Source organism: Truncatella angustata (assembly GCF_020726525.1).
Source record: "Truncatella angustata strain MPI-SDFR-AT-0073 chromosome Unknown BKA67scaffold_5, whole genome shotgun sequence".
NCBI classification, from domain to species: domain Eukaryota; kingdom Fungi; phylum Ascomycota; class Sordariomycetes; order Amphisphaeriales; family Sporocadaceae; genus Truncatella; species Truncatella angustata.
In genome coordinates this window covers 3,232,582-3,255,995 of record NW_025763385.1, presented here as the reverse complement: position 1 = coordinate 3,255,995, position 23,414 = coordinate 3,232,582, and the positions used below count along the sequence as shown (strand labels likewise).

At 49.9% G+C, this 23,414-nt stretch overlaps 10 protein-coding genes across 10 annotated transcripts; 3 read left to right on the top strand and 7 right to left on the bottom strand.

The window, feature by feature from the left end:
- Positions 1–1,033: 1,033 nt before the first annotated feature.
- Positions 1,034–3,271, top strand: BKA67DRAFT_507660 (uncharacterized protein; the record flags this gene model as incomplete). Its single annotated transcript, XM_046097151.1, has 1 exon — positions 1,034–3,271. A coding segment is annotated over one exon (2,238 nt), but the record flags the coding sequence as incomplete, so codon positions are not given.
- A 606-nt stretch (positions 3,272–3,877) lies between these two features.
- Positions 3,878–4,282, bottom strand: BKA67DRAFT_519272 (TB2/DP1, HVA22 family-domain-containing protein; the record flags this gene model as incomplete). Its single annotated transcript, XM_046098083.1, has 1 exon — positions 3,878–4,282. The coding sequence occupies one exon, from the start codon at positions 4,280–4,282 to the stop codon at positions 3,878–3,880; it is 405 nt and encodes a 134-aa protein (XP_045957790.1).
- A 448-nt stretch (positions 4,283–4,730) lies between these two features.
- Positions 4,731–6,339, top strand: BKA67DRAFT_570023 (uncharacterized protein). The gene is given in 3 exon segments (XM_046103139.1): positions 4,731–4,951; positions 4,962–5,747; positions 5,794–6,339. 2 exon segments carry the CDS (start codon positions 5,139–5,141, stop codon positions 6,163–6,165), a joined length of 981 nt encoding a protein of 326 aa, XP_045957789.1. The 5' UTR covers positions 4,731–4,951; positions 4,962–5,138; the 3' UTR covers positions 6,166–6,339.
- Positions 6,340–7,099: 760 nt separating this feature from the next.
- Positions 7,100–7,657, bottom strand: BKA67DRAFT_537174 (uncharacterized protein; the record flags this gene model as incomplete). Its single annotated transcript, XM_046100273.1, has 2 exons — positions 7,100–7,466; positions 7,548–7,657. 2 exons carry the CDS (start codon positions 7,655–7,657, stop codon positions 7,100–7,102), a joined length of 477 nt encoding a protein of 158 aa, XP_045957788.1.
- Positions 7,658–11,455: 3,798 nt separating this feature from the next.
- On the bottom strand, positions 11,456–12,091 carry BKA67DRAFT_570000 (uncharacterized protein; the record flags this gene model as incomplete). The annotated part of the gene is made up of 1 exon (XM_046103138.1): positions 11,456–12,091. A coding segment is annotated over exon 1 (569 nt), but the record flags the coding sequence as incomplete, so codon positions are not given.
- Positions 12,092–12,423: 332 nt separating this feature from the next.
- Positions 12,424–12,695, bottom strand: BKA67DRAFT_569990 (uncharacterized protein; the record flags this gene model as incomplete). The annotated part of the gene is made up of 2 exons (XM_046103137.1): positions 12,424–12,503; positions 12,526–12,695. Coding segments are annotated over 2 exons (206 nt in total), but the record flags the coding sequence as incomplete, so codon positions are not given.
- A 193-nt stretch (positions 12,696–12,888) lies between these two features.
- BKA67DRAFT_569987 (uncharacterized protein) lies at positions 12,889–13,283 on the bottom strand (the record flags this gene model as incomplete). The annotated part of the gene is made up of 1 exon (XM_046103136.1): positions 12,889–13,283. Exon 1 carries the CDS (start codon positions 13,271–13,273, stop codon positions 12,890–12,892), a length of 384 nt encoding a protein of 127 aa, XP_045957785.1. The 5' UTR covers positions 13,274–13,283.
- A 912-nt stretch (positions 13,284–14,195) lies between these two features.
- BKA67DRAFT_569980 (uncharacterized protein) lies at positions 14,196–14,536 on the bottom strand (the record flags this gene model as incomplete). Its single annotated transcript, XM_046103135.1, has 1 exon — positions 14,196–14,536. Exon 1 carries the CDS (start codon positions 14,442–14,444, stop codon positions 14,196–14,198), a length of 249 nt encoding a protein of 82 aa, XP_045957784.1. The 5' UTR covers positions 14,445–14,536.
- Positions 14,537–16,183: 1,647 nt separating this feature from the next.
- Positions 16,184–17,630, top strand: BKA67DRAFT_569967 (uncharacterized protein). The gene is made up of 2 exons (XM_046103134.1): positions 16,184–17,358; positions 17,545–17,630. The coding sequence occupies exons 1-2, from the start codon at positions 16,447–16,449 to the stop codon at positions 17,557–17,559; spliced, it is 927 nt and encodes a 308-aa protein (XP_045957783.1). The 5' UTR covers positions 16,184–16,446; the 3' UTR covers positions 17,560–17,630.
- Positions 17,631–17,633: 3 nt separating this feature from the next.
- Positions 17,634–18,205, bottom strand: BKA67DRAFT_660108 (uncharacterized protein; the record flags this gene model as incomplete). The annotated part of the gene is made up of 4 exons (XM_046107564.1): positions 17,634–17,775; positions 17,825–17,845; positions 17,902–17,913; positions 17,964–18,205. 4 exons carry the CDS (start codon positions 18,203–18,205, stop codon positions 17,634–17,636), a joined length of 417 nt encoding a protein of 138 aa, XP_045957782.1.
- Positions 18,206–23,414: the final 5,209 nt, after the last annotated feature.

Here is a 23,414-nt window from a genome sequence, read left to right as displayed (position 1 = left end):
TCCTCGACACCAATTGGCCTCAACGAGATACAACGTTGTTCTGGATACTCTTCCATTTCAAGCCATCGATACATATACTTTATTGAGGTTCAGATATCATGACAACTTTCGAGAAAGGAAATCTGGCCTCAGATTATGGAAGTGTACACTCCATACTTATGGCGTGTATGCGGACTGGGGTGGGATGCAGAAGATAGTCCATCAAGCAGTTCAATAGTGTACCGTACAGCTGCTTGACGTACAAGAGGCCAAAACCGTGTGTGGCATCAGGTACAACGCAACCTGGACCATGTCCCAAACCGATTCGAGCTAAAAGAAACAAAAAGGAAAAGTAAAACAAAAAAGGCATTCGTTGAAGACCACGCCAAAGTCGCTCACTGTACAGGCATGATCAAAATTGGCTTTCCTCTTTTCGTCTCTCTATTCTATTCTTTGAGCACGGATGATCCAACTATGGCTCCCGCCCTAAAGTACAGTACGAGTACTCTTTCGGACTATACCAGTCTTCAACTCATGCTCATGATTTATCACTAAGCTCTTCTGGAGTTATTATGCTCCATATATCATATAATGGGTTGGCATCATCAAAAGTGGATGATGAGCGCTGCATGTAGGCTTTTATAGCTAGAAAGAGGATATCTTCAGCCATCGGAAACGACGTAAAAGTGGGCCACTTAGCCTTGGGGCTGCGTCAGCGAATGAGTCAACACCGGTCCTTTTACATAACTTCGCTATTCAATCATGATGCTCAAGGAAGTCCTTAAATGAATTCAATATCAATATGGAAAACGAGGAGTCAAGGGACGCATTATTGAAGCGTTTAGAGGAGTTAGAAAAACGCGCCCAAGAAGCAGACCAACGCGCCGAAGAAGCAGACCAGCAACGCCAGCTCGAGCGACAACGCGCCGAAGAAGCAGACCAACGCGCCGAAGAAGCAGACCAGCAACACCAGCTCGAGCGACAACGCGCCGAAGAAGCAGACCAGCAACGCCAGCTCGAGCGACAACGCGCCGAAGAAGCAGACCAACGCGCCGAAGAAGCAGAACAGCAACGCCAGCTCGAGCGACAACGCGCCGAAGAAGCAGACCAGCAACGCCAGGTCGAGCGACAACGCGCCGAAGAAGCAGACCAGCAACGCCAGCTCGAGCGACAACGCGCCCAAGAAGCAGACCAGCAACGCCAGGTCGAGCGACAACGCGCCGAAGAAGCAGAAAAACTCAACCGTCCAACAACCTTCTCTGAATACCTCGAAGCCTGCCACGAGTTTGTCTATGCGAAATTCAAGGTCGAGCCAGACAAAAGTCTTACATCGAAGGGTTCAACCACGAATCCCCAAAACAAATATTGCCCGACGCGACTCATCCCTTGGTCAGACTTCATAGATCAGCAAAGGACGGTATTCGGCGATCTTTATTCACTATGCCCAACCGAGGCCAGAGCTTTCGAGAGTCTGGCGTTCTTACAAGGCCTTGGAGAAAGGATATCACGAAAACGGATTGCCAATGAGAAGGATCTCGAATACTTTCAGCACATCAGTGTGGAGGATCCGGTACGGTCGATTGTCGAGCATCTCGTATCTATAGACGAGGTCAGGGTAACTTTTGGTCTTGGGGATGGTATTGTATTTGAGAACCATCCGAATGCTATTAGCGACGTCTCCGAAGAGGTGGTTGGCCGCCGTACCACACCGCAACGGCCACGCACGCCCGACCAACCTCGATTCGAACGCCTCCGGCTCCGCCCTGATCAAATATGCATTTATAAACAGGAGGACGGGACTTCGACAAAGCGTACTATGCTTTACATCAACGAGTACAAAGCACCACATAAGGTCACTCCACAGCATCTTCGCGTAGGACTTCGTTCGATGGATATACACAAGGAGGTCGTGAATCGGGCCACGATCCCAACATCAGCTGACCCTGAGGCTTTATTCCAGTACCACTCGGAACGACTCGTCGCGGCTGCCATGACGCAGACGTTCCACTACATGATCGAAGGCGGATTAGAGTACGGTCTGGTCACCACAGGGGAGGCGATTGTTTTCATGAGAGTCGACTGGTCCGACCCTACAACCCTACTGTACCATCTCGCCGAACCGGGAGCGGAGGTGGTCGCGCACCCACGTAATGCACGTTATTGCACGGCGGTGAGCCAGATGCTTGCTTTCAGCCTGCTGGCTCTAGACTACTCCCGGGGCAGACGATATCATCGTCAGGACGAGCGTGAAGCGGTCATGTCCAGCCTAAACACCTGGTCAGAAGATGTCGAGACCATACTACAATCGATACCGGCCGATCAGCGGAAGGCACCATTGAGCTCGCCCGCCTATGAGCCAGACCCATACAGTGATATTGATCGGTCGCCCTGTACCTCCCGGAAGGGGAAGCCAAGGAAACTTCCGAGAGATGCGACGAGAGTTGGTGTCCTAGCACGTTCGCCGGAGTCATCCGACGATGAGAGCACGAGGCGAATGCAGGAGACGCCCACACCAGTTGAGCCGAGACGGAGCGAAAGGGTTCGGCAAATTCTGACCGACCGCACACGCAAGGACGGCGGCGAGAGGGTTTCGTCACACCATGGTCGCCAGCGAAATGGTGGATACTGTACGGAGGATTGCCTGCGCGGCTTGACGCTACAGATGCGGCTTGACGAGAAATGCCCGAATGTTGCTGCTCATCGACCTGATGGGGATAGTGTCCACCACCGCATTAGCCACGCCACATTCAAAACTCTGCTCCGCGACCAGCTCAAGCGCACCCTCGACGACGGAATCGAGAGCCTTGACAAGGGAGGTGCTCGTGGGGTCCTCTTCAAGGTGACTCTTCTTGCATATGGGTATACCTTTATTGGCAAGGGTACCGTGCCGGCATTTATCGAGGATCTCGAACACGAAGTAAAGGTCTATCAGGCCCTCCAGCCGCTGCAGGGTAAAGCCACGCCTGTCTTTCTCGGGGCGATCGACCTACGTTCGATATCACGCACTTACTACTACGACTTCCGAGTCCGAGTTCAATACATGATGTTTCTATCCTGGGGTGGTGATAGCTTGGACTCGGTGCGCACTGCGGGCGACGATGGAGATCTAAGGCGACAACTGATTCATGCCATCCGTGGCTTGCACACTTGTGGGGTCGCGCACAAGGATCTCCGGTCTCCTAATGTGCTGATAAACCGAGAGACTGGACAGATTAGGATATGCGATTTCGAAAGGGCTGTTTTGATGGAACGTCCTCGGCTCCCTCTTGGGTCTGTGGTGCCAAATAAGAGAAGGCTCCCGACAAGAGAGAGCGGGGGAAAGGTGGCTCGTAACTTGCCTTGTGAACGGCAAATGCGTGAAGACTTGAACGCAGTCAACATGATATGCGTGCAACAGATATGAGGTACATCGGCGTTTGGACTTGTCAAGGTTTATACGATGTCGGAGTTTAGCTGTTCGATGTGCTGACGGTTGTTCCGCTGGTCTATCCCAGAGCTCTACCGTACCGGTGTGCTGGGAGTTATTGGGATGAAGTGGGCGGGAAGCGGGTAATCAGAATCCGCGAGGCAGTAGATGGGCCTATCAATGTCTTTATCCAGATCCTCAGATGATGGCCGCTTTTAAGAACGACGCTATAATAGAGATCAGCTATGTGCTCTCTCCTATCTAGAAGTCGTGAGTAAATCGTATTGTATTTTGGTTTGGATCTAGGGAATAGCTCGGCACACCATAAGAAAGCATTATATGGATACAAAGTAAATAAATGTTTACAATGCTTCAAGTAGTCGGCACTGTACTAGTAGTTTGTAGGCCAGAATGTGATGAGGCTAGCCGGGACTGCGGCTACCATATAGTAACGTCGCTTCTTTCTCCATATTATCGAGTCTTGTCGTCCTGCTAGTTACGCCACTGAGTAGCTAACAACTTCCAAACTTGTTGCAAGCAAAATGACCCCACTGTCTGGATTCCATCATCGGCAAATCGAAGCATGCTCTCGATCGGCTTCTCTTGAGAATCGAGCAGGGGCCGTAGGAATGACTCAAATAGCCGACGATGGCCCCTCGCGTTGGGAAGGAGAAGGTAAAGGATAAAGACGAGTCTCGTCAACGCATATACCGGAATTAGCTCTAAGACGGAATGTGAAAGCGACTCGATGAACATCACGGTAGAAAGGATGGACCAGTACATCAACCATTCTCTCAGTTTCTCTATATTCGGTGTTTTCAGTGCCTTGAATGTGGCAAGAAGGGGATAGAGGAGACATAGAGTCGAGTTGAGGATATCAAGTATGCTACTCAGCATCATGTAGATCGAGGCTGTTGTGATTGACCGTAGTAGAGCTTCATGCCAGCATCGGGCGCAGTCGAGACAGTCTTCTTATGATACATTTCGAATCAGAAAGAGGATTTAGTTTGCCCCTTGCTCCAAATTTTGTCAATTAACAACTGGGACGTCCAGCACAGGATATCTTCCAATCTTTGTTCAAGTTTGTGTCACAGACGCAGTTGAATCCTATGTTGGATCAAGCCTATCAGACACATCTAGCTCCAGAAGTTGCTTGGCCAGCAAGCCAACCAACCAAACGTAGTTTGCTATATGCAGTTTCTAGAATGGTCAATTCTGGCACGTGGAAGTTGGGACCGGACAGTATTGTGCTAGAGGGGTCAGAGGTGGTCAGTGTGGATTCAAACCCCAAATGAGAACCAGCCACTTTCGAGCCAGTTTATTTCCATTTTTAACACCGCGACACTTTTGAACTTCGGTACTGTGCACCACGAAATCGGCACTCCAGCTGTCTCCACAATCTGCCGGGTAGTTGAGACCCGTCTTCTGTATATGGACGTATAGGAGTGGGCGTGTAGAAAATGCTTCCTTCTACCCAGATCCGACACCTTAGTCAACAGCAACTGTCCATAAAGTTTATTGTTCTGAGACGGTATCAACTGAACGGTTGCCCTATGAATTACCTATCATACCCTCCCAGGTTAGGCGCCTAGATTGCCTTCAAACAGCTTCAAGCACCCCTCCATCACCTCATAAAAGGCCCGTCTCATTATTTTGGTAACTGCATAGTTCTTTCTTCCAATTTCTTCTCTTGGCACTACCTTCCACGTACTACTCAATCCTTGGATATCAAAACTCAGAGTTCCGCAACAAAATGAGTAACCGCCACCTACATAAAAGGGATCTCTCGTTCCCTAGCCCGGCACCGTCGCACGATGTAACACTTCCCAATGGCGAGACTGCCGCAGTCGAACAGGACGACGAGCTGTGTCAAGCCCTGCTTTCGCTGATTGAGAGCATAGTGCGTGACATGCAGGACGAGCTTCGACAGCAATTCAAAGCTCAGCTGCAAGAGTCCCAGATGAAGAGATTGCAGCAAGAGAAGGTACTCTCCTCGCTAGCGGAGTCGCTCGTGGCAAAACTACATGCAGCAAAAGAACAAATGGTGGAAGATCTTGAGGAAAGGGTCGCTATGCTCAAAGCCTCGATGGCTACTCCAGAACTTACCGGAGCACTGTGGCCGGACAGGGCATCTCAGCCAATAGGCGAAGTCGAAGACCACTCTCCAGCATATCTTCAGCAAGTAACTGCGAAGAATGGCGAGCTCAAAAACCTTGCTGAACAACTCAAACACGGAGCTGGGGACTTTGGGAGGGCAGCGAGTGTGTTTTGTTCTGTCATCTTCTTCGATCCCCGCCAAGGCAAACTGGACGCGGCGGTGCACTTGCCAGTAGGCCAAGCTCTGCCAGGTGCTAATGAACTCGTACGCAAGAAAGGGAATGTTTGTTTAGTTGACTTATTTCTCATAGATGCGGGCGATGGAGGAAGCGAATAATGCTACATTCGTGCAGGAGCGCGTCGCACCAGAAGTTGTCGACTCTCCTAGGTCCACAGCATTTCAATCGAGTCGTGCAGACCGTCTCTTTGGGTCGGCAAGAGAACAGGCAGAAGACGTGGACAGCAGAATGATCGAGCAACAGCTCACTGACGATACTGCCCAGGCAATGGGATCAAGCACTAGGCTCCGCTCCGAAGGAATCTGGCCAAGGAGACAGAAAGCCAGTCAATTCCCAGCACTCTCTGCCCGAGGACAACCAGCTCGATCTGAACCATCTCCTTGGTCCAAGCAGACCGGAAACCTATCACAGCTGGCAGAAGCAGCTCTTCATCTCAGCTCATGATTAGTAGTGGGACCTCCAATGACTTTTGGATGAAAGCTATACCACGCCTACAGATGAAGCACCAGTCTAGCATTCATTATGGGGGTTACCACTACATATGAGTTGCCAAGGTCTTCGGTCTCCCGTTGCGGCATTAACATCTGACGTGAGTCTAGTTCAACGTGGGTGATCTTTTAGATATGAGAACAGCCTGGTTGGTGGAGCTCAGAATCTGAGTATTCAATCAATGCTTAGATCTATGAACATGGCCTATGCTCTTCTCATGTCTCTGCCCAAGTCCAACGCTTCGACCTTTGACGTAAGGTTTGCCGGTGTGTTACGTATCATCAATCTATCCTTGTATCAATGTAAATAGCCTTTTCGTGATAGTTTCACTTTGAAGTATACGTTGAAAATGAAGTTCTACGTGCTCCCTTTCCGAAAGGCACTTGAAAGCTCAAGCTATTTGAAGCGAGTTAGCACATCATCTTCTGAATGGCATAAACGTAACTTGACCCGCCAAGGTTGGTCTGGCGTTGCCACGAAGATCGACTTTTCGTGATGGTCTTCGCTGATAACCTTGTATTCATTGGAATCACAGGAGATCCATGCGCCGTCCGTGGCAGGATCCCGAGGCCGTCTGAAAACTACGAGTACGGTATTCTTCACAAGAAAACTTGATAGTATTTAAAGCCCACTACACGCGAGTCTGTACAGCCTAGCCAAATTCCCTACTTTACAATCGGCCCAGTGACAGCTCAAGATTCGAAGTAGCGCAGGCACCCGATCCTTCTCTAGCCTCACCGGTGGTGAGAATATAATGGAAGTTATATTAATTCAACCTTTCAACCTTAAACTGCCTCTTGTACATGATAGTTAGGTCGCCGCTCTTCCCTAGAATGTGTCGCTGTCTCGAAGGTTACGGTACTGAACTCTATGGCAACTCTATTGTTGTTTAACTGGACTCTTCATCCTCTTGGCAGGCGCCGCTGATTTCGAAAATGAAGTATCCAGCCAGCTCCGGCACCGGCATCTGCACCGGCATCGCTGCCGCCGGCCGATGCTTTGGTGGTAGGGGAGCCTGCCCTTGCCATGTTTGGCAAGCTGGCCACACGGTTTCTTCCAGAGGCATTAGCATTTTATGACTGCTGTTTGCCCGCAATGGCAAAGATTTTCTGAGATTGTAAAAGCGTGTACATGAATTCTGCTTGCGAGAAGATTGGAATGATGTGCGATCTTGTAGGCTTTTAGCTTTAAGCGTGCATTGCACTTGAGGTGGGCTGTGTAGGTGCCTGATTAAGGCAGCTTCGGCTAGGTCTACACTACATGTTGGTTGCATTGAAAAAGCTCTCCACTTCATGTACAATCTCCTGTCAGATACTAAAGACCATGAATAAGCTTACGTCGTTTCCTCGCCTCTTTCCCCTTCTCTACCCTGCTTGACTGCCCCCACTGTATTTGACTGTCCATCAGGGAGTATGTAAGTAAATACAGTACAGTTCTGGTCGGTCATGGCAGCTTGGCCATCTCTGTGCCGTTTCTGGTTTCGTCGCTGTCGCTGTCGCTGTGTGTTGGCGACCAATCAGGGTCTTGTCACTGTCAGGCACGGAAACGAGAATCACGGACAAACCTGTCAGATTGTGGAGACAGCTAGAGTGGCCGATTTCGTGGTCCTGCACGCAACGTGGATCAAGTGTGGAGACGACATTGCACCAATACTATACATAGCTGGTTCTGCTTCCGTACAATCATGAAAGAAATCAGAATGAGAATAATCCAAAAATGAGCGAAGGACGCCCATTGATCAAACACAACCATAGACGTCCGATCATTCTGGTTCTGGTTCAGGCCCCACCAGGACGCTTTTGAACGTCGGTGCAGTCCTGCCGAGTGTACAGGAATGGTGCGCGACCCCCCGAGGTTTCGTGTCATGACTGGACATGATTCAGGACCAGCCTGTTTCTAGCATGTCCAGGCAACCTGAGATGCCATTCCTTGGCCCCCTCTCTCCACAGCCTGGATGTCGATGTTCGTGCCTACAAGCCACGAAAGACGCATGTCGCTGCTGGCATGGCTGCTTCATTCAAAACTGTACCCACGTCTGGATGATACAGGAACATTTCAGGTTTGAGTCAAAGCAAAGACGATGCATAACGTAGCATACGGTCCATCTGAAACATCAAAAGGCGGCGTCTTGGATGTGCTGGAAGCACCTTCGATGAGATTGAATAAGGCCTTCAACCCAAGGATACGACTCTAAATGAGGGGCATTGTGGCGCTCTCAGAGAGAACTCACGAATGCGGATTTCCATTTGTATCAGAGGTTTGATTGCGTATGTTGATCTTGTCCATATTCATGCCTTGACTGATCCTCTCCCAGCTGGTCATACTCACCGTCTTGTTCAATATTTCAGCTCTTCTACTGATTTCTATTTATACTATGTACATATTCTCTGAATGTCGGTAGGCCCTTGTTGTGGAGTTTGTCGATGGTCGAACGTAGATACAGTAACTTTTTACTAAAAAGGCTTTCTAGATCTTGGCTTGGGAAGTGCTCTTCTGGGTCGGTAGGACTGGGGAATTCGAGAGAACCCTGTAACCACAAATGGCTCACATCCTGACATCTCACGAATGGAGCACTTTACTGGTACTTTACAGTACATTACACAATGGATTATACAGACTGAATCAAAGTCGGCTTCCTCTTTTTGTCTCTCTTCTCTTCTCTTTAAGCACGGACAGTCCACTTCTGGCTCTTACCCAGAAGTATACTTTTGAACCTCTGGAGTACCGCGATGGCTGAAGACGTCCTCTTTCTAGCTGTAAAGCCTACATGCAGCGCTCATCATCCACTTTTGATTATGCCGACTCATTATATGATATATGGAGCTTTGTGCGGGTGAAGACGTTGGTTTGGCGAAATGACACTGATATTGCTATCCTATGCACTATATGAGGTACAGACAAGATCAAACCCGGCTTCCTCCTTTTGTCTCTCTCTTTTCTTCTCTCAGCACAGACGACCCATTTCTGGCTCTGACCTGTACGTATACCCTAAGTACTCTTTTGGACCGTATCAGTTCTGATTCCAAGAGCGTGAGCTTTAACCAGGCTCTTTCGCACTTATTGATACGCAGACTACTACACATCAATTGTACGTCATCGAAGATAGATTTTGGGCACCGAATATGTGCGTTCAGGGCCGAAAAGGGCATATTCTCAAATTCCATTGTACGACAGAGGTTCAAAAGTGTACTTCCGAGTGGGAGCCAGAACTGGACTGTCCGTGATCAAAGAGAAGAGGATAGAGAGAAAGAGAGGAAGCCGATTTTGATTCTGTCTGTACAACTGGAAATCTCTCTTCCAATCCCATAGTTCACACGTACTTATCTATATTTGAACCACACAACGCTGGTGCTGGGGAACATATACCCTTGTTGTTCTAGACCCTTCTATCATGTCCTTCTTGCCGCTCGGCCCCACTACATCTTTGCAAGCCATGCAAAATTGCGTGATCGTCATTCCTACAAAAGCCATGTTTTCGCTTAGAAGTACATTCGAAACAAGTGACCTATTTTCTACGGTTAGAACTAAACCGATGGAAAGCTGACAACAACATTGACTGACACATCTGCATCTAACATATGCAAATACTAGATCAGCTTCGATTGGAGTGTGACAAAAGCTGCACTTGGGCATATCGTTTTCGTTGTTCTCCCTCGTGATGGCTTGAATATCGTGAAAGATTTGTGACGTTATATCGCGTAAATCTCTTCTGCATTGCCACAGAACTCGCTTCAAGCTTGGCAAGGCGTCATTTCCTTCGTCAGGAAGGCGTGTTAGAGTGGAGCTCAATCGTATGAGAAAGTAGTTGCGCACAGAGGCTGCTAGCGGCGCGACCCCAGTACCCGTCTCCATATTGAGATGCATGGAGTATATATTATGATGAAGACAACAAAAAGATTGCATCGTGGTAGTGGTTCATTCCACCGTATATATAGATACGCCTGTCGTAGCGAAGACTCAAAATGGGATGTATTGTACTGTTTGGATCACGGGCCACTGTCTGCTGGTTTCCAATATTGCTTACGGACGTTGCAAATTGCCATATGAGACTTGAGACTCAGGAACGACTCTTGTGGTAAGAAAACACTGTTCTGTAACAAGGTCAAGATCGCGCTCGTAATCTGTCTGGTAGCCATTTCTGCATCCATACTCAAGTGCAAAGTTGTGCCGACCAACACAGATGTGGCAGTCCAGTATTCCATCATGGTCGGTCCAAATTCTGCCTCGACTCATGTCGCTACGAACTTACTCTCAGTTTCATCATATCATACTGTATAAGATGCCGCTGCATTAGATCTGGGACAACAGAAGCACAAGACGCATATCTGCACCTTCCGCCCGCCGTGTCAACCTCGTGCCTCTTCGTCTGAAACCCTACTACTGCCTGCCTGTTGTTATTCATCAAGAAGGAATACTACAACTCCACTTTGTTTCTCTGGCGGTGAAGTGTCGAAAGTTAGAGAACAATCTTGCTTCACCAAATGAGGAGAAGGTAGCACTGACGAGGAAGGAGGAAGTGTCAGCGACGCAACCACCAGCACCCAAATATTATCCCTGTTAAATCGTGAAAGGGGAGCCATTGAGCTGGAATTCAGCCACAAAATCTTGCTCAAACACCGAGAGCATCGTCTCATCAGCCAAGAGCTAGCAAAATGCCAGATCGCATTGGAGCAGCTGCGTCGATGTCACCTCGTTCCATACCCGGCCCACGTCCCAATGCCAGAACAAGTGTTGAACGTCACTAATGGGCAAGAGCTGGCGCTCCTAGCCAATTTAGGCACTCAAGTACCACAGTGGACGCCGCCTTTTGATGTTTCAGATGGACCGTATGCTACGTTATGCATCGTCTCTGCTTTGACTCAAACATGAAATGTTCCTGTATCATCCAGACGTGGGTACAGTTTTGAATGAAGCAGCCATGCCAGCAGCGACATGCGTCTTTCGTGGCTTGTAGGCACATGCCGCGGGCACTGCAAAGACGTCTTTCTCAGGGAACTCGACCCCTGCCTGCAGTACATCTTCTTCGTAATTGGCGTCTCCCGGAACATGACTGTACATTGACGCCGTAGTCCCCTTCCTTTGCCCATTCCACGATCGCTTGTTAGGCACGATATTGCCCAGCGGCTTCCGTCCTGCCTTGACGACAGAACGCTCAAAGTCAATCAGCATGAGCTCCCCTGTGTCGGTATTGCGTAGCACATTGGTACGACGCACATCCCGATGCACCACGCACGCCCGATGTATCGCCCTCAGACAACGTTTGACCTCACCAGCACGAACCGCTTCGTCAATCGGACTGCCATGCGAGAGAAGCAACAGGTATTCGATGTAGACCCGATGGTCGTAGTAATAAATCCTGCCCATGTCGCGAAGATCTATCGCGCCCAGGCAGACCGGCACCTGAGACCCCTGAAGTCCTTCGAGGTGTTTGTAGATGGCTGTTTCGTGTTCTAGGTCCCGAATGAAAGCAGATACCGTGCCCTTGGCGACGAAAGTGTAGCCGTAGGCCATCAGACTAATTTTGAACAGCACGCCGCGAGATCCGCCTACATCTAGACGACTGATCCCGTGGTCAAGAGACTCCTGCAGCTGCTGAAATAGGAGCCGGAGGAACTCGTCACGGTCGATCAGATGATCAGCAGCTGCAAGGTTAGCCTGCCGGTGCAAGAGAACGTTGGGACACTTTGCGTCAAGCCGACCTCTTCTGACCAGTCCTAGAAGACATCGCTGTGTACAGTACTGTCGCTCTTGTGAAGCTTCCCCGCGCGGCGCTCGGCCCAGAATGCGCTGGCTGCGCCGTGGGCCTTGGCTCTGACTACTCGACCGCGGCTCAGACGGTGTCGGCGTGTCCGGCATCGGAGGCAAGGACTCATCCGACGAAGACTCGTCGTCCCGGTCTCTAAATCTTGGCTGCACATCTGGACGGTCCTCTTCCTGAGCCCAACGTTTCGGTCTTGTTCGAGGCACGCGCGGTGACCGGCTGATGCCTGCATAAGTCGTCGGCGCATACAGCGAGCCGGAGCATGAGCCGCTCGGAGCGTATCGCTCGTCTCGGGGAATAGATCGTAATGTCGTCTCAAAGTCCTCTGCCCATCGCCTCAGCCCCAAGATCACACGCTGCCGCTCATCCTGTGATCGAACATTGGGTGGGTTCCCTGGCGGGCCGAGAGCCATCAGGCTGAATGCCAGGTACTGGCCAACTGCGGTGCAAGCGTGGTGTTCCCCCGATTGCGCTGCCACCTCAAAAGCGGGCTCTGCTAGATGGTACAAGAGTGTGCCGGGTTCTCGCCAGTCTACTCGCAGGAATACAATGGTCTCGCCGGTAGTCAGCAACCCGTACTCGAGACCTCCCTCGATCATGTAGTTGTAGGTCTGTGTGATGGCCGCAGCGGTGAGCCTCTCGGCATGGTACTGGAATCGACCGTCGGGATCGGCCGCGGTAGGTATTGTTTTCCGATTGACCACGTCTTTGAAGATATTCATGGGATGCAGACCACTCCGGCAGGAAGAATACCCTTAAGACCGATGACCACTCCGGCAGGAAGAATACCCTGAAAATCCGATGTCCATACCGGCAGGATGCCCCTAAGACCGATGACCACTCCGGCAGGAGACCCGTCGAGCTTGCACGCTCAAAGGCCGAGGAGACCCTGTCATCCAGCTGGTCTGACTGACTTCCTCAGTCTCTCTCTGTCTTTTGTTCTTTCGGATCCCAGGAATGCGCGGCGACACGAGTGGGCGATTGTGAGGCGTGGCTCGTTATCGTTTTGCGCATTTCCCGGCCCGAGCCCGAACCCAAGCAGAGAGAGTACAGTCGAAATCGTCCTGACTTCTTGGAGACATGTTGTCTTCCGCTAGTGATGCGTGCAGGAACCTTGACGGGGGTCGCAGATGTCCACTCCTGTGGACCGGCCAGCGAAGGCGGCCTCTGCAACCTGTCCGTGGTGCTGGCTACGAACCTGTTTGTCCTGGCCGAGACTCTGTTTGGTAGTCTTGACAGGATGACAGAGCCAATGCAGAGACGCAGTAGATAGTCGAGTAGTGAATACAAGAGACGTGTCATTCAACACAGATTCCAAATACAGAGATTCCACTCCAGTACTTGCAGTACAGAGAATATGCACAGCGCCATGTTGCGTCCTCGCCACATAGGCTTGTGTAGTTTGTCTAGTTCGTCATTCTCACTTCGTAACGTCTCCGTGTCTGTGACCAGGACAAACTGATGTGTAATCTGCTACTGTATCAGTGAGTCCTGCCCAGGATCTTTGGATCCTGCCTGCGACTGAATGTATCGTCTTTCGGTACGGTATTGTTACTGTACAGACAGTATTGCAACGTTACGATATGAATGATGCAGTCGATCGAGGGACGCATTCGGTAGAGGAGCACATTCGTACCCGGCCTACAGCTTATGGACAGTTCCAGCTAAACATCGCAACCCCGGCTGTGGAGACAGGGGGCCCAGATTGGCATCTCAGGTTGCCTGGACATGCTAGAAACAGGCTGGTCCTGAATCATGTCCAGTCATGACACGAAACCTCGGCGGGTCGCCCACCATTTCTGTACACTCGGTTGGGAACGAGTCGTGTCTGCTTCTCGTCAGGCCGGAAATGGGCTGTCGCAATTTGTCGCGATCGTTTCGGGGGGCTGGACAGGCCTGGTTTTGAGTCGTGCTTCTCGTCGGTGGCCTCTTTCGGGCCGTCCCAATTTCGACAGGGAGTACAGAAGAGGCGCATCGGTCGGCTTGTTGTGGGGAAAATCGGCTACGCGACGCCCGCCCACTTTGACGCGACCAAATCGTGGTCAACGCTATAACTGGTTTAGGACAGCGCGACAAATCCATAGGCCTCCAAAGTGGTATGCAAATGCGCAAACAAAGCTTGAAGCAGTACTGCACCGATGTTCAAAAGCGTCCTGGTGGGGTCCAACCAGAACTAGAATCAGATTTGATCAATGGACGTCCTTCGCTCATTTTTGGATTGCTTTCATTCTGATTTCGTGGAAGCAGAACCAGCTAAGTATAGTATTGGTGCAATGTCTCCACACTTGATCCACATTGCTTGCAGGACCACGAAATCGGCCACTCTAGCTGTCTCCACAATCTGACAGGTTTGTCCGTGATTCTCGTTTCCGTGCCTGACAGTGACAAGACCCTGATTGGTCGCCAACACAACAGCGACAGCGACAGCGACAGCGACGAACCAGAAACGGCACAGAGATGGCCAAGCTGCCATGACCGACTACAACTGTACTGTATTTACTTACATACCCCTATGGACAGTCAGATACAGTGGGGGCAGTCAAGCAGGGTAGAGAAGGAGAAAGAGGCGAGGAAACGACACGAGACATGGGACACGGTGATCGTGAGCCCATACATCATTAGCGAAATGGCCAAGCCGAAACCAGCGGTTATTCAATTATCTATGTACGTGTATGCCATAATGGCTACTCGAAATCCACAAATTCTACAAGATGCGTCTCTGCATTGGCTCTGTTGACCCCCGACAAGAGAGACTCGAAAGAGCTCTTGCCAGGACAGCAGGCTCGTAGCCAGCACCACGGACAGGTTGCAGAGGCCGCCTTCGCTGGCCGGTACACAGGGTTGGGACATCTGTGACCCCCCGCAGGAAACCTAGGGAGATAGGACGTCTGCGGGGAAAAGAGGGAAGCAATCCATCATCTGTAGGCTCCCGGGGCACTTCCAGATGGCATCGTCTGTAGGCTCCGAGGCACTTTCAGACGGCATCGCTTGTGGGCCCGAAGGCACTTCACCAAACGGCTCTCACTTGCTAGTTACCCGAGGGCACCCGCAAGGAACTTCACCTGCTAGGCTCGCAGCACTTTTCCAGGTGGGGACCATCTGACAGGCTCGAGAGAACCTGCCAGATGACACATCCGGACTAGTCAAAGTCGCGGACGGCTTCGCTCGCAGGACCCGAAGATGCTGGCGAGGAACGTCACGTGTAGCCTCGAGGACTTGCACGTGGGGTCATCTGCAAGCTTCAGGAGAAACTTGCAAACGGCACAAACCGCCGGCGCGAAGCAACAGCAGAAGGCTTCACTCGCAGGACCCGAAGACGCTGGCGAGGAACAGCACGTGTAGTCTCCAAGACTTCCACGTGGGGTCATCCGTAGGCTCCAAGAACCTGCAGACGGCACAAGCTGCCATCGCGAAGCGACGACAGAAGGCTTTCACCCGCCAGATCCGAAGATACTGGCGAGGAACATCACGTGTAGTCTCCAGGACTTCCACGTGGGGTTGTCTGTCGGCTCGAAGAGCGTCAAGACGTTACATCTGCCGCCACGAAGGACTGACAGACGGAACACCCGAAGGTGATGAAGAAGGAAGAAAAGAAATGGAACTCGACGAGAAGATGGACAGGCTTATATATTGGTTTATTGTGGGTCGTCTCGTCGTCGCCCCATATTTTCCTTGTGCCGTTGGTGGCTGGACTTGGACTTGGACTGCGTTTGTCCTTCTGTCTGGCGTGGTCGGGGAAAGTCTCCTTGACAGGTGGGCATGTTTTGATACTGTACTCAGACATTGATCCGATATTGGCTGCCCTGTCGGCCTGAACCGTTACAGCAGGAAGCGGATCCTCTTGCCCTTGTTCGTCCTGTCAAGCCATGTGCCGCCAATGGGCCCGACATCAATCGATCCATGTGGGGTCGGTCTGGGATACCAGAAATGTATTTCATGAATAGTGGATCCTTACGTGCAGTACAGTACTGTACAGGTATGGAATTCATTTTCGGCTTCCCTGCTTGCAGCACGCCATGTTCCCAAATGCGTACTGTGCTTAGCCACTTGCCAATCAGTTCCGAACTCACATAATCATCACTTCTAGGCTTGTCTGTCCGACCGGTTTAGTGATCGATCTAGCCCCATGAGCTAGACTGGATCTCTGCGAGACTTGATCCCACGGCCGCCATGACGAGGCCATCCACATGCTTTCACCACTCTCTTTCGATACAATGATTTCTCTCTTTGCCTCGGTTGCGCCTTTGCTCCAGCTGTCTACTTTCATCGTCTGATTGCTCCCAACATCTGAGATCCAGTTATTCGACCGCCTATATTCTCCCTACTCCTCTCTTCCTATCTCATATTGTACACTGGGGACATCTGTATTTCAGCAAAGACCTCACGACACTGCTACATTCCGAGTCACTCGTAGTGGCAACCCCGCTGTCCCCTTCTCCCTGATTTTATCTTGCTTGCCCTACAACTAGATCCCCATGGACTGGTCTTCTCCTCACCGGCGGTCGCGAAGATTGGCGATACGCAATGCTTCAAGAGCAGCCGTGGGGAAGACTCAACCATACACTGCTGCTCAAGTCAACAGACCCGCGAACTCTCAAGGCACTCCTGCCAATCGCCAACCCCGTCGACGGAGGCGCGACAAACGTGCTCAATCGCCGATCACTGCAAGACTCATCATCAAAACAGAGCCGAGCGATCGACCTGAAGATCGAGCTGTAAACAGAACGGACAATTTGGTTTCCCAACAAGACAATACTCAGCAAGCGGGTGACCGTCACTCTAATATGTCGTCAATACGACCAACAGTACCCATGCTGAACGGCAACGTATCAAAGGTTCCAGTGCCCTCGTTGCACTCAAGCTCAGTCTCAACAGCTAGGCCGTCTGCTGCGCTGTCACACTCGCGTGTCCCGTCTATGGCTTCTTGGACCAGACACGGTCCGATCATCAACTCCAGAATTTCCGAACTAAGGAGACAAGACCTGGCAAGAGCTCAAGCATCGCCGACCACAAGTTTACGTCAGTCGTCCTTGCGACCTATGACGAGGCCCTCTTTGCCTTCTGCAACACCACGGCCAATCTCAGCAATACCACAGACATCTCCAACTGCACCCCCGACATTCCCGACAATACAACGTCGGTACGAACCTTCTTCTACACCCGTCAGTCTAGAAACGCCCCACGGTCGTGTGAGAATCCATTATCCTATGATCATGACCGACCAGATCTTCCGGAACACGCGTATGTGGATGGACGTCTACCCTGACTGCGGATACAACTTCCAAGTAGAAGCCTTTGTCGACCGAGCTGGTCATGCTCCCGCGTTCATAGATTGCGGAACTTTCTTGACACTCGAACAGGCCAACCGTACTGTCCTCCAAACCTTCTCGGAAGACATCCGCGAACTCATGGTGGACCGATACACGAGTATGGTTTTCCGAGAAACAGATGAGGTGCCTAGCAGTCCCTACTGGACAGGGTTCTGCTTGGGATTGCACCACCCGATTTTGCGAATATGGGCAAAGCAGGTTGATTCGTGGAGCTTTCGTGTCGAGACCAAGATGGTAGCCAAGTCGGTAGCGCCATGATATGTACAATAGCACAACCTCGAGTAACATGTAAATTTGCATTCCTTTCTTCTTCTAATAATAATATAGTATCCCTACTCAAGTACGAAATCGGAAGGCTCCATGCCAACAAGTGTAGGATCATAAAAGTCCTGCTGGCCACTCTTCGCGTCCCGTTCAATGACCGCTTGCAACTTCGATACCCATTCCTGCAGCTTTTGGTCGAAGCGCTTTAAGCTTGAACACTGTCAATTTGGCGAATTGAGTAGGACTTGGGGAGGCCTACCCAGTATCCACCGTCTGAGTGCTGAAGTTATCCGCAATTAAAAGCAAGAAGCGATGGCTAGAGTGATGATGACCTACAGCATGCTGATTCTGTAGCATAATGAGCCTAAGAACTTCTGCAACCACGTCGCTACACTTACTCATGTTTTAGTTCGCCTGCTTGTTGCTCGAACCTTTTCATGCTCGCTTCAAGTTGACGGACTGTTGTATCTTCAGAGGTGGAAGCCGGCAAAGTGGCCGTCTGTGTTGGGTGATCGGCATCCAGCGGTATATTCTCGGAGTGACGCTGCTGTGAAGAAGAGCCATAGAGAGGGATAGTTGGCATTCTTCGCCACCGGTGTCCTCTTCTCCTGGTACTCGTGATTTCGTGAGAAGGAGACATGTTATAGGCAGACAGGAAAGTCACTGGGAAACTAGACGAAAGCGTCTGAAACATGTACGAAGAGGTCCCTTCCATCTTTAGTACTAAAATGTGGTATAATCCACAACTGACTCCTCTTGCTAGCTTGCAGCTTCCAACAGTGCAGCCCCCATTGTGAACATGCAATACAATCCTGACAGTCAAGCGTACTGTACAGTATTGGCCTGTCCCTAGCGGTGCCGGTAACCTATCATGGGCCACAAATGGGTGTTGGAGCATGTAGAGATGACGGCAAACTGCCTTCCAGTCTTAGAGTTGTCACTTCTGGACAATCACAGTACCGCAGTCTGTCATGGGCATAAAACAGATCCACTGACGAGCTTACAGTATGAGAACCTATTTTTGAGTGCTATAATTCCAGCTAGGACAGTCCACTCTTGGATCATTGTGATAGCGAACAATGGTCCAGAAACAGTTGTTACTGTATATTCGATACAGGTTATAAGGATGTTCTGAACCGTGGGTCTCTGCGTCTTAGTACCAGATTGCTGTGTCTTGAAATTTGGACACAGGAAAACAGTTTCAGTCACGTCGGTCACCCATTTCCCGACTCTAGTAGACATTGAGATACGCAATCTTGGAGGCACCACCACGGCCTTCGACACATCTTTAGACTACATCAAGTCGGCAAAATCGCCGATCAGTCCGGAGCAGCGCTTGTTGAAACTCACGCGAGAGAATGGATGATTACGGCAAGAGGTAGCCTACTTCAGAGGCTTGATCCACCAAGTGTTGCCGCTGCTCTCTGTATTACGATATTACATCGGTGGGCTGGGGGAAACAATACAGAAATGTAAAAGTCATATCAACGAGGCCAACGCACTTTGGGAGAAAGCGAGGATCATCTGAGCTGTCAATATGATAGGCTACGTATGCCGATAAGCGTGGGGTCGAGGTGTACGGGTTAGCCACGGTCTGGTTGGATTGATGTGTTACTGGGCGGCTCATTTCCCTAATACAATCTGTCCCGTGCCTTACTTTCGTGTTTCAGACCTGTTCAAGCTGGACACGACGATTCCCGTGGTCCCAAGAACCCATCGTCGGCAACTTTCCTCTTCACCCCAGCTTCCGATCGTCTCTCCTTTTCGGCTACATCCGCTGCGTCTCCCAGATCTTGATGAGGGTTTGTTGTGTTTGAACTACTTGCGCCTGAAGTTGACTTGAATTTCTCTCGTGGGACAGCGCAGCCGATAGTTGTTTGACTTGCCTTTGCAAGCGGTCATTCTCTTGGACTACGGCCCTGGCGAATGTTCCGACATGTCTAATGTAGCGCAGATACTCTCCTATGAAAGCATCCGAGCGCGGACGGACATAGGTGTTCTTGGGTGTCATGATACTGTTTGCTGGGGGATTATGAGAGAGATAAATTTATGATGGAGCTTCCATCTAATGAGAATCTGGCAATGATGGTGATTTTTAAAGTTCGTTTTGAGTTTTGTTAGGGCTTCGGACGCAACAGTTGCGGTAAATACTGCTCGAGATACTGTCGAAACGTGTAGAATGGTCAAATATGATTCAGTTGACTCCAAGTTGTAATCGTGGACAAAAACTGGCAAATACACGATACCTGACTGTGCGAGAGTTGTTGGGAAGCGTGTCTCATCGTCGTTGCCATGTCGCTGAATCAAAAGGTTCTGTTGCCATGTCTATTTTCAGATGGACCCGGAACTGAATATCCAAGACGACAAGCAATCCTTTTTCCACGAGCAGGTTATACCATCTAGCCAAGGTGAACTACTAAAGATATTCAGATCGATCCTACCACGTCGCAAAATAAGCATCATTTGGACAAGAATTTACAACTTATGACCCGTTCGGTGAGCTCGGATTACCTTCCACTTCCCAAACTGTTACTCTGTGCGGAAGTCATTTTCGTAGCTCTAGGTTACGCTACAGTATTGCCCTGCCATTGTGAGACACATTCAGACTGGGCCGGAAAACTGTATCCCGGATCGGACACCGTAGACTTATAAGAGGGTACGCATGTGTGGGTCGCTGCTTTCTTCGATGATTTTGGACTGACGCACGACCACCGTCTTCATCTCACTTGTCGCGCAGAAAGTACCAGCATGTCCAGCACTTTCTGAGGGCCTTGCCCCACCACTCGTTTGGCCGTCGTCGCGATAAGAGTCAGACGTCCCCACCACGATCTCCGCCCCCACGTGGGTTGCCATTTTAGCTCCCGCGCCTTGAGTCGATCCTTCAACCAGGTGTCTCGAAACTCTTGTGATATTTTTACTTGGAATACAATACAATACCAGAGTCCTTTGATCCTGTTCCAGTATATACCGATTTTGATTTCAATCAGTAACATGAGAGCCGACAACTCAAGTCTAGAAATTGAGAAACGACCTTGAATCGGCACTGTCGTCTGAAGCTCTATTTCATGCCGCGAGGACACAATTGTCTTGTCGTGAAACGTTTCTAGGGCAATAAAGTGCAACAAGCTTGTACGAGTCAAATAGTGCATGGGCAGGTCGCGCTGAAATTAATCTCGCATTTCCAATGAAGTACCCAGAAGTGGCTCTTGAGAGAAACAATTTTGTTCGTAAAGGCGGAAGCCCTTTTCGTTACTGTATATATGTATCCACATCGGATCCTCGGTGAGCATGTGAGCATTAACAGCTGTGCCAACTCTTATACAGCGTGGGCTCAGGCATGCTAGTGTATTACAGACAGAATCAAAATCGGCTTCCTCTCTTTCTCTCTCTTCTCTTCTCTTTGAGCACGGACAGTCCAGTTCTGGCTCCTACTCGGAAGTACACTTTTGAACCTCTGTCGTACCATGGAACTTGAAATATGCCCTTTTCGGGCCCTGAACGCATATATTCGGTGCCCAAAATCTATCTTCGATCACGTACAATTGATGTGTAGTGGTGGGTGTATCAATAAGTGCGAAAGAGCCTGGTTAAAGCTCACGTCCTCGAATCAGAATTGTTACGGTCCAGAAGAGTACTTAGGGTATACGTACAGGCTAGAGCCAGGAATGGATCGTCTGTGCTTAGAGAAGAAAAGAGAGAGACAAAAGGAGGAAGCCGGTTTTGATCTTGTCTGTACACCTTTCTATGTACTCATTTTAATGCTTAATGTATGTGTACAAAGGATCCAAAAATGGCTCTCGAGAATCTATGTCAATGGGTGGACATGGACGTTAGGGCGCTCGGCTGGGTGTATGGAGTTGTATTTGGTATGCGTTTATAGTCTGTACATCTTGAGATCTCATTTCCCCCCATCCTGAGCAGCTAATATCGTTTCAGTAACACAATATATTACTTGACACTATAATAGTATCGGTCATGAAATGATACTATGCTAGTAGGTCTATGAGCACGACTACATGACTCTTTGCCTCTATGTGCGGAATAGACATGCGCCTAATAATGGTGTGTTCGTAGAATTTTAAACGCTTGCAGTACATCACTCGCCAGCAAATAACCGACTGGCAGAAAGGACAAGCAGATGGTGGCCCGTGGAACGGAATGCAATGTTCTAGGCGGAGACTGCCCGCGTCCGCCAAAATCTATTTGTATAAATCCGCAAGTTTGACACAATCTTGTGATATTCGACGAAAATGTCACCCACTATCCATCGATACGTTACAACTATGTCTATACGATCTATTCCATTCCTGATCGAAGGCACCTTTGAGTATATGTAGCCATGTCAATACATACGTAAACCAGCCACGTCAAGTCGAACAACCACCACTGACTATGCGTGTTATGTACTGGCCCATATACAGAGCCCTTATCCATATCAGAGAAACAATAAACAAGAACAGCGCAAGTCCAAGTAAAGGAGGATTCTGAAATGCCTTCAGCGCAAGCTCATTGTTTTCCATCATTGTGTTGGAAGCTTCGGAGCAATTCATGGTCGTGAACGTGGAAGGGGAACGATGTAGCCTGTCAACAAAGTCTAGTTGAGCACCTTGGGTGAGATGGCGTAATACCAATCCACAGATTGTCGTTCTCGATCAGCATCTTAATATGCAAATCCGGTTCGACGGTAGCAAGAGGAAGAAGGCATGGTTTCGGCAGGTGCTGCTGGTAGTGGTGAAAAGTGGTCACGCGGATTGCGCTCATTTGACGCGACCACAAACAACAGGACTAGCGATGAGCCAGATGTGACTCAAGAATGTCATACATACTTGAAGAGCGACCGAAGGTCGTCGTGCAGTCCAGTATTGGTCTCAAGATCTAGCAGCCAGTCTATGTCAAGATCAACCTCGGATACACTTTTGTTGCCATTGCTACCACCACTCCGCCCATTTCTTAATGTCAGTCAGTGAATGTATGTAGCGGTCGCAACGCATATAAGGCGTCGCAGACACCCCAAAGTTTTATTGTACCGAAACCGGCTTTATATATCTTGTGAGACTTCGCATTTACAGTTGATACTCTACAATATGAATAAATTTTCAATCACTTTCACGAAATTCATCCATACACTTACAGAGACACCGGTTTTACGTCCGAGAGAGCCTTGCTTCCATGAACCGGCCGGAATATTCCAAGGCATCACGGCGGAGATGATAGGCACGGAAGTCCCCAAACAGACATCAGATTCGCATCCAGAACAGTGCTCCATCTGTCACGAACATGTCGAGGCTTCAACTCCAGGAGGCATCACGGAATCTTGGGCTTCACTTTATTGTGGTCACAAATTCGGTAGCACCTGCATTCAGACTTGGTTCCAAGAGGTGCTGAATTGCGATGACTATTATCGTGCGGATCCAACATGTCCAATATGTCGCGAGATGGCAAGACATCCCGTCTGTGGCCATCTTGTTTATAACAGCCCTATTCTCTCTACACACCAATATTTGACCGATCAGTACCATGTCACCACAATTATAGAAACAAGATCATCGCATGAACGGCATATGCATCGTCTATGGCGTGACAGTGTGAGGCGACGGGGAGAGGATCCGAATAGGACTTTGATTATGATGACTCGGCGTGTGGCGGATACTGTGGGAGAATGTTCGGTTTGTGCGGGAATGGGAGCGAGGGGGTATGGGAGTGAGCGCGACTAGTCCATATGACTTTGTGTAACGTACAGAATGGCTTGAATATCCGTCTGTGGTCTGTACCAGTTATCGACGATTGGGCAATGGAAGTTCTCCTTTTCGACCGGGGTGGAGCTACTGGCATCTCATCATAATTCCTAA